The sequence below is a fragment of the Mytilus californianus genome, unplaced genomic scaffold (genome assembly GCF_021869535.1).
Source record: "Mytilus californianus isolate M0D057914Y unplaced genomic scaffold, xbMytCali1.0.p SCAF_1, whole genome shotgun sequence".
Taxonomy (NCBI): Eukaryota; Metazoa; Mollusca; class Bivalvia; order Mytilida; family Mytilidae; genus Mytilus; species Mytilus californianus.
In genome coordinates, this window is record NW_026262581.1 from 30,538,621 (window position 1) to 30,560,740 (window position 22,120).

Genomic DNA, 22,120 nt, shown 5'->3' on the forward strand with positions numbered 1-22,120 from the left:
CACCGCTGACTATTTTTATCGTCGGCAACGTCACACGTGTACAAACTACCAGATGTTGACATTTGACAAAACTGTATACATGTTTTCTACAGTATAACGCAAGGAAAATGTAATCTGCTCACTCAAAAAACTGGCCATGGATAGTGAGGCCATATTTTATGGCATCAAGCTGGTCTTGGTGTGCATTGTATGGTACATTTCCAGTGCGAGCGGAAATATTATTGGAAAGTTAGTTTTGACAGAATTTCCGTATCCTATGACAGTGACTCTCGTGCAGCTTACATCAGCAGCAGTTTATTTAGGCCCGATCCTAGGACTTTTAGGTGTCCCTCACACAGGCAATGTTCCTAAAAAATATTACTTCACCATGATTATTCCACTTGCATTGGGAAAATTTTTGTCATCACTGTCTTCTCATGTCAGCATCTGGATAGTTTCTGTTTCATATGCTCACACTGGTAAGTAAATATAAAAGAATTTGGTGATAATTAAAGTAAATGATGGTTGCAATTTTATTTTAATGAACAATTCAACTGTATCCTGCTCAAATCAACACCACTAATGGCACTATAAATTGTATACATTGTCATAATTTTGTATCCTTGTTGTTCACTCAGTACATTTATATTTACATGTACATGGCTTTATAATCTACTTGTTTGTTCATGTAATATATGTGTATGTTGTCTTTATATTTCTTTAATTTATATTACAATAAGAAAAAGAACCAATTAAAAATCAAGTGTTTCTTCTTACAAAAGTATGAAAACATTTACTGACAATTTATCAATAAGGAGATATGTACATGTATTCATCATATACAGGGGAAATGAGTTGCAGGTAGAGTTGAAAAAGACATCATCCCAGTACAGTAACTATTCTGATAAAATTATTTACTTTCTATACTAGGAGATTTAGAGCTTTAATTGCTACATGTGCATGATGTGTTGTATAGTACTCTGCCTTGTGAAGTTTTCTATTGTTGAATATGTTTAGGAGCATACATGACCATACATGTACATGCTGATGCAGTTGTCTTTTGGTTTTTGATTGGTGGGTAGCTGTTTCATTGACACATTCAAAAGTGTACCCGACAATTCATTTTGTTCATCATGTCATACAAGAATGCTTCATGTACATGTATCAATTCATTAAAGACATGCTTGTCAATACTCAAGAATGTACATGTAAACATGATAAAAATCGTTGAAAAAAAATCACATGATCTTAATGAATGTTAGCATAAATTACATGTAAAAATGTAAAGTAGCGAAAGAAAACGTCAGTTTTCAAATCACAATATGTTTAACCATGCAATATAATGAAAGTAATCCTGCAAATGGGTAAACAATTAGCCACAGATGTTAAGCTGCAGAAAATAATTTTATTTTACAAAAGAAATTGTACATCATGTACATTGGTACATGGTTAAAATAAATATCATAAAATACAATCAACCATGTACATTGTACAGTACACATTAAATAGGGCTTTTACAGCTGACTACAATGTATATGGTTTGGGTATGGGGTTTGTAATTTTTAAAGGCCATACTGTACCAAATGATTGCTTAAATCCACATTATTTGGACTCTGTTGGATAGTTTTCTCTTTGCAATCATACTGCATTTCCTCTTTTTTTTACTGCAAAGTAAACATTTCTTATATCAGACTCCCTTATTGTTGGATGAATGTTAGGTCTACATGTACATTTATTTCCACCTAATTGGACTAAGTGAAAGAAACAATTGCATTTTTAGACGGGCTGTACAATTAATAAATGAATGAACTTGGAACAATATTCTCATACATTTCAGAAATTATTTTCTGTTAATTTCACATTTTTAACATTTCACAGCTTGTACTTAAAGCCTTAAAGCTTTAAGACTAACATACATATAGTGACTTACACTTTTTACCATGAATTTAAAATTGCACAATTTGAAAAACATTTTGGGAAAATATGAAAAATTAGCATTTTGTATACATGTTAATACCTTAAGCTTTTGAATTAATAACATATGTTTATAACTTTTTTAGTGAAAGCCACCTTGCCATTATTTACTGTTGTTCTTTCAAGAGTTCTGCTTGGGGAAACACAAACATTGCCAGTAAGTATATGAAAACTGAATTTTTTCAACCACAACACAGGATACATTGTACATTCATGACATTAGGTGATCAGTAAAAAATGAAACTTAAAAAGACATTTTGAAGTAGGTAACTCATAAATACTGGCGTAAATTTGGAGGGATAAGTTGTTGTATTATTGTTTTAAACTTATATAGTAAGGAAAACAAAATTAAGAACTTTATACATTATATTTCTATAAATGGGTTTAAATATTTTATTTTTATTAGCCTGTAAATCTTGTAAAACTGATGTACTTTTATTAGGACAGTCACAGACTGCAAATAAAAGAAGGACATTTTATAGTGTCCATGACTGAAAAACCAAACCAAAACAATTTTTCCAGTTTTTGTAAGATTTTAAAATCACAAAGATAGTGACTAAGAGTCTGTAAAATAGCTCTTTGAACAACTGGGTTTCCTTAAAAATTACTGATACTTACCAAAAATAAGATATGAAACAAATGATTCGAAACAAGAATTTTTTATTTCTTTTTTTCAGGTATATTTATCATTACTGCCTATTATTGGAGGTGTTATCATTGCTACATTAACAGAAGTATCATTTGAATTTATGGGATTACTTAGTGCTCTTGGTGCTACACTAGGATTCTCATTAATGACAATTTTCTCTAAAAAGGTAAGTATTGTGACTATATTTAATGTGTATAATATGACAGGTAAAAATAATCAGAGTTTTGTCGCTCCAATCACCCTGTTTCACAGTGAAAATGTAAACCAAATTCCATCTCCTCTGAGAGACTTAAGTCTGCTGTTTCTGGCGGCCTCAACAATTGATTTTAAGTTCATGATTTGGTCTAATTAAGGAGAAAGTTCTACCAATGCTAAGTAAAGAATAATTGGTATGCAGTTTTTTTTAGCATTGGCACATCTTATTTCCATGGATATTATTTGATACTAAGTCATGAACCATTGTACATTGACTTTTGCATAGTTTATTATTTACATGTTTAAAGTTTGTGTTTGGTCAATTTATCATTATAATCAGTAAATTCTGTCTTGGTATAGTGTGATTTAAACTGAATTACCCAGTACTTGCATGAATCCATCAAATACAGAGTATATAATATTCTTTTTTTCAGTGCCTACATGAAACTGGTCTTCATCATTTACGACTACTAGTGTTACTGTGTAGAATATCAGCTTTATGTTTCTTCCCTGTTTGGTTGATGTTTGACTTCAGAAAAATTATTTACAGTGATGATACAGTAGTGAGTATACACCTTTTTGTAAATGGTACATGTACACGAGACAATAAAATGAATGCTTAAAAAGATAAATAGCCAAATAGATGTCACCTTTGACATTATGAATGCTATATAAGGGTCAATATGGCAATGCACAATTCATTCCAAGCAAGCAGTGATAGCAATTTTTTTCTTAAAATGTTGTCTCAGCATGATGACGCATTTCAAAATTAAGATATTTTCACATATGAGATGAAGTCATATCTTTTAGAATGATCAGATAAAGCAAATATTTGTACAGTGAAGTAAAATGTAGTTTGGACGTTAAATCGGCAAAATATGGAATTCTTCCATTTCCATATTACAAAATCTTGGTCAAAGAAGCGTTTTCATGAATGTTTTAATTTAAGACAATTAAAAAAGCAGTATATTGAATAATGTGCAATGAAGATGGCATCTCTGTTTGTTTTGTTTCATGCCAGATAGTTTCTGATGCAATATTAAAAGAATTCCTCCCTGCCCCAACAATTTTTTTTTAGAATTTGTCTGTGAAACCAATATTGGTAAATTTATTTGTATGGCTTAAATTATATGTTTTCATTACAGGTAGAGGGAAAATCACTGACCACCCCAGTATTATTATTGTTTTTTGATGGCTTGTTCAGCATGTTACAGAATGTATTTGCCTTCACTGTCCTGGCTATGGTGACTACGCTAAGTTATGCTGTAGCTAATGCCACAAAGAGAGTGGTTATTATTGGTGCTTCCCTGTTCGTTTTACAGAACCCTATTACTATGTCTAATTTTGTTGGAATGATGATTGCAATATTTGGGGTATTAGTTTATAACAAGGTTAGTATGAAAAATATGTATTTGTTCACAGTTTCCATGTCTTGCCTTCGATGGTAGAAAGGCATTAGCTTTTCCAGTCTGTCTGTTTGTTTGTAGTCCTTCGGTCACATATTAGGTACAAATGTAAGTGCCAAAGGGGAATAATGACCTATGGGGAAACATTCTTGTTTTTTTTTTCTGGGAGGGGGGTATTTTCATTTTGAAAAACTGTGTTATACAAGATAGCATCATCTTTGAATTTAAATGACTAATTATTTTATGGTTACTTTCACAAATAGAACTTAATATTGAACTGAAGAATTTCTACTAAAAAATTCAGAGTTTATTGAATATGAGCTAATTTCTCATAAAAAAAAAATTTATATTTATTGCTTGGCTATACACTAACCTAAAGTAGGCATAGCATGACAGAAGGAATTATTTCATTCCAATTGATAAAGGGGAGATAACTAATCAGTAAACAGTCTAGTTAGTTTCATGTGATATCTGCTTTCAATCAATTTAACATTAAATGACATAAATTATTTTTTGATAATTGACATTCAAAAATGTATATCCATTCTTTTTATTTATATGTCTTTATCAAAGTCTTTCCTTTTTTTCTATTTTTAATTCTCAAGTTACAACTGCATAAGGGTTAATTTTAAATACTTACTGCCTTTATTTTTCTTAAGGTGCGACCTATATTTGCGCGAATTTGAATATGACAAGCATCATTTGTCTGTAGTTCTTGACGAATAATTTTCGACGAATGTGGGGAAATGTCAGAAGTATTCATTTTTATTTTGTTACAATTTGCTGTCTTTTTAATTTACTTTAATCAATATAATGGTTACATTCATTTGTTCCCGTCAGGAATTCCTGTCTACATTTGCACAAAAATTTGTGCATCTCCAGAAAATGTCTCCATTTTTTAACTTAGTATCAATACAAAAAGTTTATGCATAAAAAAATCATGGGACTTTTTATGCCCCACCTATGATAGTAGTAGGGGCATTATGTTTTCTGGTCTGTGCATCTGTTCGTCCCTTCGTTAGTCCGTTCGTCCGTCTGTCCCGCTTCAGGTTAAAGTTTTTGGTCAAGGTAGTTTTTGATGCAGTTGAAGTCCAATCAACTTGAAACTTAGTACACATGTTCCCTATGATATGATCCTTCTAATTTAAATGCCAAATTAGAGTTTTGACCCCAATTTCACGGTCCACTGAACATAGAAAATGATAGTGCGAGTAGGGCATCCGTGTACTATAGACACATTCTTGTTTCTTTTATTTGTTTGAGAGATAGTAAAGTCCATCTTGTTAGTGGATTTTCAACTTGTATATGGGCAGACAATTAGTGAGAACAGATCAATCATTTTAAAACAAGTATATGTGAGATGACCAATAAAGCAGTTACAATTAATTTCTTTTCTTTTTTATACGACCCCAAAAATTAAAAATTTTTTGGTCGTATATTGGTATGACGTCGTCGTCGTCGTCCGGCGTCGTCCGGCGTCGTCCGAAGACACATTGGTTTTCGCACTCTAACTTTAGTTTAAGTGAATGGATCTCCATGAAATTTCACCATAAGGTTCAATACCACGAAAGGAAGGTTGGGATTGATTTTGGGGGTTATGATACCAACAGTTAAGGAATTAGGGGCCAAAAAGGGGCCAAAAATAAGCATTTTTGTAACTTTCAGACAATAACTTGTGTGTAAGTGTATGGATCTCTCTGACATTGTACAACAAGGTTTCATATCACAAAGGGAAGGCTGTAATTGATTTTGGGGGTAATTGCCTCAAAATTTTAGGAATTAGGGGCCAAAAAAGGGGCAAAAAACAAGCATTTTTCTAGTTTCATGACAATAACTTGTGTGTAAGTGTTTGGATATTTCTGAAATTGTACTACAAGGTTCCATATCACAAAGGGAAAGCTGGAATTGAGTTTGGGGGTAATTGCCCGAAACGTTTAGGAATTGGGGGCCAAAAAGGGGCCAAAAATAAGCATTTTTCTAGTTTCCAGACAATAACTTGTGTTCAAGTGTATGGATCTCTCTGAAATTGTACTGCAAGGTACCATACCACAAAGGGAAGGCTGGGATTGAGTTTGGGGGTGATGAATCATAAGGGGGTTCAAAAAATTTGGGGGGGGGGGGATTTTTTTTTTTTTTTTTTTTTCTTTTTTTCCTTTTTTTTTTCTTTTAAAATTTTCCATTTTAAGTTGGTTATTTCTGATTTATATTTAAAAGCAAATAATAATGATATGGTAGGAGATACACACCAAACAGGATGTGTAAATTATTATATAATAAGTATTGTGCAATAGCAAGAAATTTTCAATTGCACAGTATTGCACAATAGCAAGAAATCTTCAATTGCACAGTATTGCGCAATAGCAAGAAATCTTCAATTTAGTAGTATTGCGCAATAGCAAGAAATATCCAATAACACAATATTGCGCAATAGCAAGAAATTGTCAATTGTACAGTATTGCGCAATAGCAAGAAATATTCAATTGCACAGTATTGTGCAAAAGAAGATACTTCGTATAAATTGCTTATTTCTTGATCAATTTCAATGGGGTTTTATTCTTGAATTCTTGGGGTTCTTTAATATGCTGAATCTAACCGTGTATTAAGTTTTTGGATTTTGGGCCCCGTTTTTAAATTGGTCCACATTGAGGTCCAAAGGGTCCAAAATTAAACTTTGTTTGATTTCATCAAAAATTGAATTATTGGGGTTCTTTGATATGCCGAATCTAACCGTGTATTTAGATTTTTAATTTTGGGTCCCGTTTTTTAAATTGGTCTACATTAAGGTCCAAAGGGTCCAAAATTAAACTTAGTTTGATTTTAACAAAAATTGAATTCTTAGGGTTCTTTGATATGCTGAATCTAAACATGTGTTTAGATTTTTGATTATGGGCCCAGTTTTCAAGTTGGTCCAAGTTGGGGTCCAAAATTAAACTTTGTTTGATTTCAACAAAAATTGAATATATGGGGTTCTTTGATATGCTGAATCTAAACATGTATTTAGATTTTAGATTTTTGGCCCAGTTTTCAAGTTGGTCCATATTGGGGTCCAAAATTAAACTTTGTTTGATTTCAACAAAAATTAAATATATGGGGTTCTTTGATATGCTGAATCTTACCATGTATTTTGATTTTTTATTTGTGGGCCCGCTATCAAATTGGTTCATATTGAGGTCAAAAGGGTCCAAAATTAAACTTTGTTTGATTTCATCAAAAATTGAATTATTGGGGTTCTTTGATATGCCAAATCTAACCGTGTATTTAGATTTTTAATTTTGGGTCCTGTTTTTTAAATTGGTCTACATTAAGGTCCAAAGGGTCCAAAATTAAACTTAGTTTGATTTTAACAAAAATTGAATTTTTGGGGTTCTTTGATATGCTGAATCTAAACATGTGTTTAGATTTTTGATTATGGGACCAGTTTTCAAGTTGGTCCAAGTTGGGGTCCAAAATTAAACTTTGTTTGATTTCAACAAAAATTGAATATATGGGGTTCTTTGATATGCTGAATCTAAACATGTATATAGATTTTAGATTTTTGGCCCAGTTTTCAAGTTGGTCCAAATTGGGGTCCAAAATTAAACTTTGTTTGATTTTAACAAAAATTGAATATATGGGGTTCTTTGATATGCTGAATCTTACCATGTATTTAGATTTTTTATTTGTGGGCCCGCTATCAAATTGGTTCATATTGAGGTCAAAAGGGTCCAAAATTAAACTTTGTTTGATTTCATCAAAAATTGAATTATTGGGGTTCTTTGATATGCCAAATCTAACCGTGTTTTTAGATTTTTAATTTTGGGTCCCGTTTTTTAAATTTGTCTACATTAAGGTCCAAAGGGTCCAAAATTAAACTTAGTTTGATTTTAACAAAAATTGAATTCTTCGGGTACTTTGATATGCTGAATCTAAACATGTGTTTAGATTTTTGATTATGGGACCAGTTTTCAAGTTTGTCCAAGTTGGGGTCCAAAATTAAACTTTGTTTGATTTCAACAAAAATTGAATATATGGGGTTCTTTGATATGCTGAATCTAACCATGTATTTTGATTTTGGACATTGGACCATAATAGGTAAATTAAAAAAATTGAAGTTCTTAGACCACATTCTTTCTGTGTCAGAAACCTATGCTGTGTCAAATATTTAATCACAATCCAAATTCAGAGCTGTATCAAGCTTGAATGTTATGTCCATACTTGCCCCAACTGTTCAGGGTTCGACCTCTGCGGTCGTATCAAGCTGCGCCCAGCGAAGCATTTTATTTTAATTAAAAGTCAATTTGTTTAATTTTGGAAATCATAATTTGTTCATAAAAAGTCGAAGGATTTCTTTTTTATAATTTTTTTTAATTAATCCACGCAAACTTAATGCTTTTTGTGGCGCAAACATGGATGTGTTTCAGGCAAACGTAGGATGAATTTGCTCAAATGTAACGCATCGCTCTTAAGAATTTATAAATATCTCCTTTACTCCTTAGAGCACTAAAGGCAGCTGCTGAAACTTAATAGTCTGTTTTATGCTTCCTATTTTTTCTTTCATCTATGAATTTCAAGAAAGACCTCTCTTATTTTTCTAAACTGTTAATACACAGTTATATATCATGTATATTGAAAAGAAAAAAATAAGTATTAGGAATTTATAATAATTATGTCTTTTTTAATTTTTCTATTTGATTTTCTAGGCAAAATTTGACCAAAATCGAGAGAGAAAGAGACAACAAATTTTGCCACAAATTCAAAGTGATAGCAGCATTAAAACACTTTCAAATAGTAGCTTTTCACATTCAAAGAGTGGGCCAAAATTACATAATAATGATCACAATGTATAAAGAAAATGAAAGAGGGAATTTTGGATTTTCAGATTTATATATTCATTGAAGAGGTGTTCAGATAGTGTGATATGTTTTACATTTTAAAATTTTAATCCTTATCCAGAGGGAATTATTTGCACATACTGGGACCTTGCTTTTTTGTTTTTGAACTTTTAAATAAATAGAAAGTGAATTTTTTTATGTACAAACGAGCGTGTGTAAAGTATCATAGGAAAAATGCTTAGATATTTTGGTATGTATTTGCATGTGGCAAATTATTTTATTATGTATGTACTTTTCATGCACATAATCTCTTTCAGGCACAATTCATCTTTTTTATTTTGGTCTTTTTACATCTATATAGAATTTCAGGTTGGCACTTAATATTAAATATTCATTATATTGTCTTTTTCTGAAAATAACATACTAAAAAAACGTAAAAATAATTTGAATGATTGCCAAGTTCTTGACAATAAACTTTTTGTTTGCATGCTGACTTCAAAAACTTCTCAGTTTATATTTATCTTTTCTTCCAGTTGATGTTTTATTTATTGTTTAAAACCATATATCTATTATATATATAAATGTGTGTGTAGATACTAATGAATAATGTCAATTCTTTTTGCAAGCTCTATTTAAAATGCCCCGAAAGAATATTTGAAATTAACTCTGATTTTCACTTCTAATAAAACTGTGTTTCTGACTTTTTGAGAGTAAGGATTATAAACATCAAGCTCAATTCAGTCTTAAATGTAGGCACCAGTGGCTAAATGATATAATGGAATAATTTGTAAATACCTGTACAAATTCAGATTACAGTAGTATTTGAACATATAAATAAGATGTGGTAGGATTGCCATTGATACAACTTTCCACCAAAGACCAATAAGTTTAAGATTGATTGATTGATTTTTGTTTGATTAACACCTAGTGGCAAATAGTTCATTCAGATTAAGTAGACAAAAGTTAGTTTATTATACATGTACAGTGTCACTTGACATTTACAAAAAAATGAATGTTGACCTGATGCTCTTGACTGTTTATCTTATGTTGATATATTAATTTTCTCTGGTTATTTATGAAATTATTCTAGATTGAATGCAATTTATACAGGCTAACATTTTGATATTTTTTTAAATACATTCTGGTAGCTTATACCCCTGTGTTCTCTGCCAATAAATTTATTGTGTTTTAAGATGTCCAGAATTTTTTTATTAAACAATTGAACAAACATTTCAAGCTTAAAGCTGATAACTATTAAAGCAATAGTATAAGGCACCCTTACTTAAAGCTTTGAGAGTTGCCAAAAAATTATTTTAGGTGCCAACTTTATTTGATCAAGAACTCAAGATAAACCACATAAAAAAGTTGAAAGTTTAACTTGTACTAATCACTTGAGTTAACTATTGATCATTCTTATATTCATATTTTCAGGCTAAATATGACCAAAACCAAGCAAGAAAGAGAGAGACGATCCTACCGTATATTCATAGTGACTCGAATCTCAATGCACATTATAAAGGCAGTCTTCCTCATTCCAAAAGTATGTCTAATCTCCGAGAAAATGGATATGTCCATCCTGATGATCATATATTGTTACAGAATCAAATACAAATGGATCATGTGACGTTACTTCCACCAATGAAACAGGAAAAAGAAAGAGGCAGTTTTGGACTTTCAGATTTGCATTCCAGAGGAGTTCATCATGTGTGATATAAATGTTTATATATAATTTACGCAATGCAGAGAGATCTATCTAAGAAACTATTTGTTTTTTATTGTCGTTCTCTTTTTTTGACTACTCATTTGAGGTTAATTCATTTTTAAACTGTGATAAAAAAATTAGAATATCATTATGTTGTAGCCATTCTGTCAAAGTGAAACCTGTCCAAACAAAACCCCTTTTAAACTGAATTTTTAGTTATTTTTACGTAATGTTGATTCATTATTATTCATGGGATACTAATTTTAGGGGATTTATTGGGTACAGGTAAAGAACAAAGAATTTTAAATGTTGAATGAAGCAGAAATTTTCAATAGACTCATATGCAAACTTTCTTAAAACAACAAAATTTTTAAATCCACGAAAATTGGTACCCATGAAATTATATGAATCCACAGTAGTTTGGTTTACAGAGGTTTCATTACTTCAGAATATTTACTGTATAACCTATTTTAGTTAAATCTAGGTTCTGGTTTATGCATGGTTTATTTCAACAGGTTTTGAATATGCATTAGAAAAATTAAAACATGTATGTACTTTTCATAGCATGTGAAAAACTTTTTAGCTGTACAAAAAACGTATGTTTGTTCATCCTATTTGACTTTCCTTGTGGGAAACAAAGTATGGTTAGTATAGACCAAGTCTTTTAAGTTTTGGCTCTTTAAATAAAGAAAATTGTGTACTTTAGAATTTTAGAAATTTTTGAAGAAAAAACCTAAACAGTAATATTCTTTTTACTTTGTTTAAACCAGATATATTAATATATTTTATTGCTCAAGTTAGTAATCATGTTTTTTTAATAAGCATTATTGTTGAACCGAAGTTTTACTTTTAAATTCCACAATTATTACATAATCATGTGTTTGAAGACTGTTGCAGAAATGATTATAATTGAATGGGACACTTATAAATTTTGTTACATATTTTATATTTAGATATTTAAAGCATTGGAGCAACCTGTTCTGAGTGAGTCTTAATAAAAAATTTCAAATGAATTATTATGTACAGCAAACATTTAGTTTCTGTCACCCTTTATACAACAGGAACAAACAGATTTTTTTTCTGTTTTCAAAAGAAATTGGTGATAAAATAAGCATTTTTGGTTTTATCAACTATGATATTTTTCTTCTACTTCGGGTAATTGTTTATGATGATGCAATATGAATATCATTTGTTTGAACAAAAGGGTGCAGGAATTCATTTGATAAAAGATATCTGCATACTTATTTTATAACTAATCATAGATTTGTTGATGTGAGATTACCTTCATTGGCTTTAGCTTGCTATCCAGTATGTTCTGAATGAAATTGAAATATGTTGAATTTATTTGTTGTTTTGGTATTGATGACTATATTTGGGTTTTTTCCCCTCTGCTTGACTAAATTTTAGTTTGAAGAAGTATCTTCTTGTATCTTCCACATCAAACAACTGTCCTATATCATTGGACTCATCACCTGTTGGACATGGTTCAAATCCTATTGTTTACCATTAAGGTGATTGACCAATATCGATGGGAGGGAGCCTTCTGATCATTCTCAAGCTTTCTGGAATCTCACCCGCAGTATTAAGAATTTATAGTTGTTGAATTTGCCATCTTTGCAATTGGAATGCATTGTTGCTTTTTATCTTATCATAAACTTTTTAAGAGATCATTGTTTCAGTGATTTTTCTGTATTTTTTTTAAATATTAAAGAGAAGGAAGGATTTCCTTCCATGACATTGTCCATGTAGGTCACCTTTAAACAAGAAGAGATAAAATTTACTCATCATATTCAAATGCTTTCTATTTCATGCATCAACAGTACATCATGTAAAAATAGAATGCTCTCATAGATGACAAATGTTATTTTATTTTACACTATCCTAAATCGGATCTAAAGAGAACAGTATTATAATCAAATCTGACACAATATTTGCCTTTTTTTTTTAGGACAATTACAATTTCTGAGAAATATTTTTAAATAGGTTTCATGATATTGACTAGCTTCTTAAATAGAATGTTGTTTTTTCGAAATAGTGATTAAGTGCCCATAAAATGGTGTGAAAATGACAGTACAGGAAATTTCCCTACTAAACATGTTTATAAGAGGGAGGGACATCTCCAAGTTTGAAACATTAAAACACAGAAACTTATGGTATGCAGAATTTTTCAGAGCCTTTGTATCAATTTTATTTTTCAAACTTCTTTAATCTTGAATATACTGTAATACTGTTCACTGCATGTAAATGATCCTATAATCATGTCCTTATTCTAGTGCATCTGAAATCACAAGTCTCATTTTGATACAATCAGGAAATGAAAGATTAGAACTGCAATTGTTTTAAATTTGATACTACTGGTAATGCAACAGTTTACATGACTAAAAAAACATTTTAGTAAAAAAATTATATCTTTCTCAAACAATACCTGATATTTAACACCAAATTTTTTCATATTTTAAAAACTATTGCAGTATGTATTTTTTCCCCCAGATGTATTAATACTCCCTCAGCAAGGGTATATAAAGGAATCTAGTCTAAATATTATTTATTTATCATATTTATACATGAAAGTTATTTGTTAGTGACAATTTTTTATTAGTTGGTGTACTGAAATCAGTCATTATTAATGATAAGCTGATATTGGTGAAGTAAAGTTGTATCAACTATAAATATTTTTTAAACTGAGTCACTTTTTTTTTGTGAGTAGTGTGAAGTGTATTAAACGAATTCTATAATATTGTCTTGAAAAAAGATAGTAGCATGGAACAGGATAGAAATGCCAGGCAAGCATTAAATTTTTACCTGATTAACTAAAATCAAGAAATGAAAAATCCACAAAATACATCTTTTCCTCAATCCGCAAAATTGGTAATTATGAATATAAATGTCTATATAAAGATATGAATTGCCTTGGTCTTCCAGTTTTTTCTAATTGTTTTTATAAGAAATGTTTAACAAACCATGACAGCATTAGACTTATCATGAAATAAAAAAATATATCTTGCCACTGAGTCCTGGAAAATTTTTCATTGAATTTCCAGTATTACCATAACATTAAAGTAATGAAAGATAAAAACAATACTATTCTTTCCTTAAAGTGTTGGTTTATATTAAATGTTATTTGATATCTTTTATTTTGAATATTTAACCTTGCATTATTGAGTTAAAAATTTATAGTGATAAAATGGAAGGAATGCATCCTAATAATTTATGTTACGAAATATTTGTTATAAGTGTTTATTAATATCAGTTTTGAATGTAGAATTATTTAAATATATTTATTGTTTTGTATCATTGATATTTGTCTTACATTTTTATGATGGTTTTAATTGTGTTTGCCATCACTGTTTTGACCAACATTTACTTTATAATGAAATTGTTGATGTTGAATGCAAAGTTACACTGTTAAAGGTATATTTTATATTGAAGGATTAAAAGGAAAAATAAAAAAGTTTTTAAAAGAGATGAAAGTGTTTCTTTGATGAAAATTATCAGTATGAAATATCTCATACATGCTATTGTTATGTAATACTTAAAAACAAACATAACAGGAAATACAAAAAATAATGGACAATACAGAAAGCTCTACCAAACACAATGGACACCACAGCAAGCTCAACCAAAAACAATAGACACCACAGCAAGCTCCACCAGAAAAATGGACACCACAACAAGCTACACCAATAACAATGAACACCACAGCAAGCTACACCAATAACAATGGACACCACAGCAAGCTACACCAATAACAATGGACACCATAGCAAGCTACACCAATATAAACAATGAACACCACAGCAAGCTACACCAATATAAACAATGAACACCACAGCAAGCTACACCAATAACAATGGACACCACAGCAAGCTACACCAATAACAATGGACACCACAGCAAGCTACACCAATATAAACAATGAACACCACAGCAAGCTACACCAATAACAATGGACACCACAGCAAGCTACACCATAACAATGGACACCACAGCAAGCTACACCAATAACAATGGACACCACAGCAAGCTACACCAATAACAATGGACACCACAGCAAGCTACACCAATAACAATGGACACCACAGCAAGCTACACCAATAACAATGGACACCACAGCAAGCTACACCAATAACAATGGACACCACAGCAAGCTACACCAATAACAATGGACACCACAGCAAGCTACACCAATAACAATGAACACCACAGCAATCTCAACCAAAACAATGGACACCACAGCAAGCTACACCAATAACAATGGACACCACAGCAAGCTACACCAATAACAATGGACACCACAGCAAGCTACACCAATAACAATGAACACCACAGCAATCTCAACCAAAACAATGGACACCACAGCAAGCTACACCAATAACAATGGACACCACAGCAAGCTCAACCAAAAACAATAGACACCACAGCAAGCTTCACCAATAACAATGGACACCACAGCAAGCTACACCAATAACAATGGACACCACAGCAAGCTACACCAATAACAATGGACACCACAGCAAGCTACACCAATAACAATGGACACCACAGCAAGATCAACTAATAACGTTGAACACCACAGCAACCTCAACCAAAACAATGGACACCACAACAAGCTCCACCAGAAAAATGAAAACAACATCAAGCTCCACCAAAAACAATAGACACCACAGCAAGCTCAACCCCAAACAATGGACACCACTGAAACCTCTGCCTAAAGAAATGGACACCACAGAAAGCTCTGCCTAAAGACATGAACAGAAAACTCCAGGGAAGACAAAGGACAAGACAACAGACAGCAGACTTCACCAAAACCGCCATTTTAAAGTTCTTGTATTGTCATATTAAACATTACATCAATAATGGAGTAAGCCGTCATTTGTGGTTTTAAATCAAATTTATGCAGACCCCTTATTCCCGGTCATCCTACGCTTCTTTTCGTTGAAAAAAGAAAGATACAAAAGGGGAAACTGACAAAGTCATGGCAAACACGAAAAACAACAAAAAATAAGACAAATAAGTCGAGAAAACACTACATAAAAGACTACAGACTGAGCCTCATTAACCCCACAAGAAACCGGGTAATATCAGATGTTCCAGACGGTAAGGAGATCCTGCTCCACATTTGACACCCGTCGTGTTGCTCATGGTAATTAATCTCATTCCGCCATGTCACAATCTTGTAAAAGAGGACGGTAATGTGATTAAGACAATTTAAGCCTTTTAAATCTACTTTTACCCAGGCCGTAATTACTTCCCGCCCATCTCTATAGATGACTTTGAAGTACTCAGAAATCGTAAGTATTCATTCAGAGTGATTTTAAACCGATGCATGCGTGGCTTACTATCTAGTATTATACAATCCCTAGTTTCAATATGCATTAACTTAATCCGACACTTATTTTTCTGGATTGAGTGTTTCATGCACACATTCTGCACTCCGATAACTGAGTGAAGTTGTATGACCGAGAGCCCTGATGTTGCAGTGGCGTAGCTACCATTGACGCAACGACGCACTTGCGTGCACAAACGAAATGGCCACAAAAAAAATCATATTTAAAAAATCATAGCAGTCAAAAAAAGAAAGAGTGCGATTGACTGTCACTTTATATATATAGGTGTTTCAACTTGTCAGAAAGGTTTCCGTGTTTTCTATCAGTTCAGTTTTGTTGTGCGTACATCGGTATATACAATTTTTAGACCATCTACTTAATGAACTACGAGATCGTCTTGTCAATTCGGAAGAACGTTTTCTTGCCCAGATGCTTCTTCCAAACAATCTGAAAAGTTTGAATCGGGACCATCAAATTCGCATATTTCGCGCCTACGAGTCCGATCTTCAATCAGAAGATCAGTTTCTTCTCAAAATTAAAAGGTGGGTTGCGCGATGGGATATTTATCCATCTAAGAAACCAGACCATCTCTGTGCAACATTGAAGATGACGCCGAAAGAACTTTGCCCAAATATATTCTGTATTCTGCAAATACTTCTCACCATGCCACCCTCAACCTCTACTGCTGGACGCTCTTTCGGCGCTCTGAAACGCGTAAAAACGTATCTGATATCGACCATGGGACAAGAAAGACTTTCTTCACTTGCATGCACTGCTGCACGTTCATTCTGATTTTGACATTGACACTAAAGAAGTTATTGACACGTTTAACAATGCTAGGCAAATGAAAATGTTACTCTCCTAAAGGACCTCGGTTGTTAACTTCAGTCTTACATACGGTCTTACATACGAACGTCACATTTATATATCACCAAACAAATTAAAAATTGATTGTTTGAATTGCTTTGTTTTCGTATGTTAACATATATGTCATGAGATGATCCAGTTCTCTAGCCCTTTCTTTCTTTGAAGCATAATAAATTGCAAAGTTTTTAGAATTTTTTAGTCAGTTTTAGGTCTTTGATTTGATATACTAGTATAGCAAAACACTCAGCTGTGCATACTTCACTTCAAAATTAACCATCTTAGATCCAAAAAAGGTTCATTTTCTGTAAAAAAAGGGTTCAAAATTTTTTTTCGCCTCGCTCCGCTTGGCGAAATTTTTTTGCCTCGCTTCGCTCGGCAACTTCTGCGTGCAGATCATTATAAGTCTAGCTACGCCACTGTGTTGCATTTGTTTTATAAAAATATTGCCAAATGTTGCAGTAAAACTTTGAACTGCCATGATATTATAAATAATGTAAATTGATAACTTTCGTCTATCAATCAGACAAAACATCTTTGTGTTCGTGTGTCGTTTTTAATTCCACACCAATTTGGGTTTTTTTCCGAATCGAAAAAAAGTGTTTAAAAAAAAGATATGCAAATTTACCGGCATGTAATATTGTAGAATTATTTCAACATTGTACTTTTTCTTTTGTATTTACAAATCTAAATAATAATATAATACATTTAAATGTATAAAGGAGGGGATTGTTACCGAAGGCAACAGAATTCCACCCATTTATTGAATAGGCAAAGTTCATCAATTTACTACCGATGACTGGTAACTGAGTTATTTAGGAGATTCCTTAAAAGAAATTAAAAACTTATATTGGGGTACCAAAAAGCAGGGAGTACGTATATATATATACCAAAGTTAATTCAACAAATAAACATACATGAAAGCGGCAAACGTATGCCACATACTTCCAAAAAAAAATAACCTTGAGGATATATATTTCCTCTAAATGATTTTTTTTTAATTATCTTTTAAAACATACCCATGCATTGTGAATACAATCAGTTGATAAAAAAAATCATCTCTCAAAAATGCACAGATAACTTCTGTTTACTTGTAGGATAAAAAAAACTTAGTTATTTCCCTTACAATAGAAAAGGAATTAATTTATAGTCTGTTGAAATGATATACCATTAATTAATGCAATTTCTAAATATCATATGGACATTACAGAACAGAATACAATACTGAATTCCAAATAAAAAGCAAATTAAGTGGTTAATAAGCGCAATATTTTTAGAAAATTTTAATTCTTAGAAATCACATTGTTTGGTTTAAATTGCTCTAAAAATATAATATTTCTTCGGGGATCGATAATTATGCCTTAAAATAAAATTAATTTCTCGTTTTTAGGTCAAAGGAAGTTATTTCATTATTTTAAAATACAATCAATGTTTATTGTTCTGGAAATAGCATTCTGTTGTAGCTTTTACAGTTTCCCAAAATACAACAATCTGCAAATAGACATCATTTTGCTTTTCTATGTTTAGATAACATTTTTGATTATTGTCAATATCAAGACAACAATAATTTGCCATAATTAAAGAAGGGTATTTAAAGTTGGAAAAGGAATATACGAGCTAAATACATGTTCAGTAAAATTACGGTTTTTTTCGAAGTCGGAATTATTTACCTATTGAAGTCATATTGAAATGCCAACATAACGGTGGCAAAATAGAAAGTAAGAAAACACTAGGTTGTCCTTTGCATGATATCAATGATCTAGAAATAATGCTTTTATTTTTTGTTAAAAAAAGTGAAAGACATGTTAAGAAGTATTGTCTCGTTCAACATTCTAATGTGTTAGACATTTTAAGAAGTTTACTCTGGTTCAATATTCGAATGAATACTGTTTTCACCATGAGTTTTTAAAACACAAATGCAATAATCTGTTACCTGAAAAATACCAATTTTATATGATTTACTACGTCGTTCAGGCACAAAGATCAGTGGAATTTATAGTATATGATATTTTTAACATTCTTATCTGTCATCTATTACATTATGCATTTATACATTTATACAATAAACAATGCACGATGCAGATGAAGCAATCAAGAAGACAAGTTTTCTAGTTTGTATGAGATAATTCTTTGAAATTTAACTTTCATTAATTTATTTTTCATTTATTTGTGTATATATATTCTTGTTTGGATGGGAGGGGGATTGGCTGGCTTGACATAAATTAAAAGTCCTTAATTTTTGTTACAAATTACAAATCAAATAATAAGAAAAGTCGAAAGCGTTACTTTCGGGCTGGAAGTTACAATACATTTGAAAAATCAAAGTTTCGCCCCATAATTCGTATCAAAAGCATGATATGCCTGTGTATATTATTTCGTTTAAACGTTTTCACATTTTTTAAAAGAATTGTGTTTCTTCAAAGTGATATTGATAACATCAAATGTTTTAACGTAGAACCGCTAAACAACTGTCTTTTCGCAGATAGCATACGGTATTCTTATGCACTTGTATGCTATGCACTATATAGATGGTTTTATTTGGTTTAAGATGATCATTTTCACTGCGATTTCTTTGAAAACGATGTTGCTTATTTAAACAAGTCACAAATATTTCAAAGTGCATTTGATCTCTCTGCTAAAAGTTTTCCTAATTTTTATACATTATTTTATAAATTAGATGACAGAATATGCAACAATGCTGACATCTTGAAAAATAAGAAATTGTCCGTCCTTGTTCTTTGAACTTGATTTGACGGAAATTGCACCGTACGATTTTTTACGACCGGGCAAAGCAGAAAGTTACGATATGATTTCGAATGATATATGATATAACCCCTACTATTATAATAAATATATAAACTGAAACGTCATTAGAGACCATTAGAACCAAATTAACAGGTCGATTGTCATAGTGTCTTCACTTCTTGAGTCGTTAAAACATTTTTAAAACATTTTCCTTTTGCCAAATGTATTCTACCAAACCAAAATATCACCTGGATATCAGTTTATCAACATAATATACAGGGGATGTGTAAAATATCTTCTTTCAGGAAACTGGTTGGATTGTTATTATGCATGCATGATGATTTATCGGTAATTAAGTTCGACAAAAAAATTTGGTATTAGGTGCTTTCTGAAATGCAAGATTACCACATGTTAAGATGACCAGCACAGCCTAATAAATACTTAAACACATAATGAACTCTTTTAGAAAAACAAGTAAAAGACATGTTTTGCAGATTACATTCATCTTCTTCTTCCGGTAAGGAGTTGACCTCATACTTGAGTGATTTAATAACTCCGCTCGGTAAAACAGGAGGCTTCTCCATTGAATTAAAGTAAATATTAACCAAATTTTGTACAAATTGGCAAGCTGGGTCCAGGGCACACTGAATAATCTAGCCCTGAACTCTTCAAGTTTTGGTGCAGCTTCTACTGTGTCTGGCAGTAGGTTCCAGTCTCTTATAGAGCGCGGGAAAAGGAGTTGTTGTAAACTCCCTTTGTTGCTCTGATCTGTCTAAATCTATGGCCAGCCCTTGTTCTGCTGTCCCCAAGTATGTAGTAGATAGCTGGTTGTATCTCCACTAGTTAGTTCTGGATCTTATAGCTTAGGACGAGTTGCTGGCTCATTCGTATTTACTGTAGGGTAACTCCAAGATATTTTCCGCTATCAACAACTTCTTGTTGGTGTCCGTGCAAGGTATAAGTTGTTTGCAGGGTGTGACACTTGTTAGAAATCCTCATGACAGTGCATTTTTCTGGATTCATGTCATGAGTAAATGATGTTTTTCCAGTCCATCCTGAAAGTAAATTTAATGCCGCTTTGAAATTCAAGATGGTTTTCACCGCAGAATTTATCTTAGCATAGAACCCTGTGGATTGGGAGAACTTGTAAAGGTAAACAGAGTTTATACATATACTTGCAAAACCGTTTCCCGGAGACAAACTATATTAATGTCGTGCGTGCATGATGGTATAATGGCAAAAGATACTGACATTTATTTTTTTGGTGGTGATTCAAATTCCACGGAAACCATCATCGTAGAATATTGTTTAATATAGACCATTTCCTTGTGAATGTGTTGCAATAATAATAATAATTAATCACTATCATCATCGGCAATAGTTTATTACGGTCGTAACAAAAAATAACAATGAGTTCCTGAACGGAAGTAACAGCAATTGTTATAAAATAGATCAAAAATATGTATTTACAGTTGATTATTATCTATATATAATACTTGACACAGATATACCAAAATTCATAAATGTTTTTAATGTTCAGTGCCAACTTTCGTCTATGTCCTTCTGAAATGTGATCATCTACGATCTGTTCGGCAGTAAAAGTAGTAGCGGTTGTTAAGTACTAGAATTTTATCTCGCTGTAGTACTTACCTGAAGCAATGACATACTTATCCACTGTTTTGTCGGCTAGAACGATTACCCGGAGTTTTTAATATATTGTTCAGCCTTAGTATATATAAATGCTTTCAAAATCCAACGGATGCGAGAAGAAAAAAGGGACTGACCATGGTTTTCGAGGCAATGCATATATACACTACAACATGTATATGAAAATCCTTGAAATATAACTTGTAAGTATATGAGTAAATAAACTCAACATAGATACCAGCGACTCATTTCAAAAAAATCTTTACGAGAAAAATTACTCGTAAGTCATGAACATTTCAGTGCAACTTACGATCAATTGTAGTCGTAAGTTTTTTTGTGAAAAGAGCCGCTGGCTTGAAAATTTGTACGCCAGACGTGCGTTGACTCTTCAGTGACCCTCGAATCAAGGTTAAAAAGTCCAAATAAAGAACTAAGTTTAAGAGCATTGAAGACCGAAAATTCCGAAAGGTTTTACTAACTACAGCTAAGGTTATCTATTCCTGGGGTAGAAAATACATAGTATTTCGGAAAGTTCTAAGTTTTGTAAACACTTGATTTATATAAGTATGACACATACATGATAAGTAGGTTTATCAACCTGGCTGTACTTTTTTTCATAAAAAAAACCATACCCCCCGTAAGATACCATAGGATACCGTAGGTTACCGTAGGATACCGTAGGTTACCATAGGATACCGTATGATACTATAAGATGCCGTACTAAGGTTACAATATGATACCGTACGATACCATAGGATACTGTAGGTTCCCATATGATACCGTAGAATACCATACGATACCGTAGGTTACCATAAGGTAGC

General features: G+C 31.9%; 1 protein-coding gene across 1 annotated transcript; it reads left to right on the forward strand.

The window, feature by feature from the left end:
* Positions 1-18: 18 nt before the first annotated feature.
* LOC127701279 (solute carrier family 35 member E1 homolog) lies at positions 19-14,175 on the forward strand. Its single transcript, XM_052205138.1, has 6 exons — positions 19-458; positions 2,040-2,110; positions 2,631-2,768; positions 3,232-3,360; positions 3,943-4,188; positions 10,446-14,175. Exons 1-6 carry the CDS (start codon positions 137-139, stop codon positions 10,722-10,724), a joined length of 1,185 nt encoding a protein of 394 aa, XP_052061098.1. The 5' UTR covers positions 19-136; the 3' UTR covers positions 10,725-14,175.
* Positions 14,176-22,120: the final 7,945 nt, after the last annotated feature.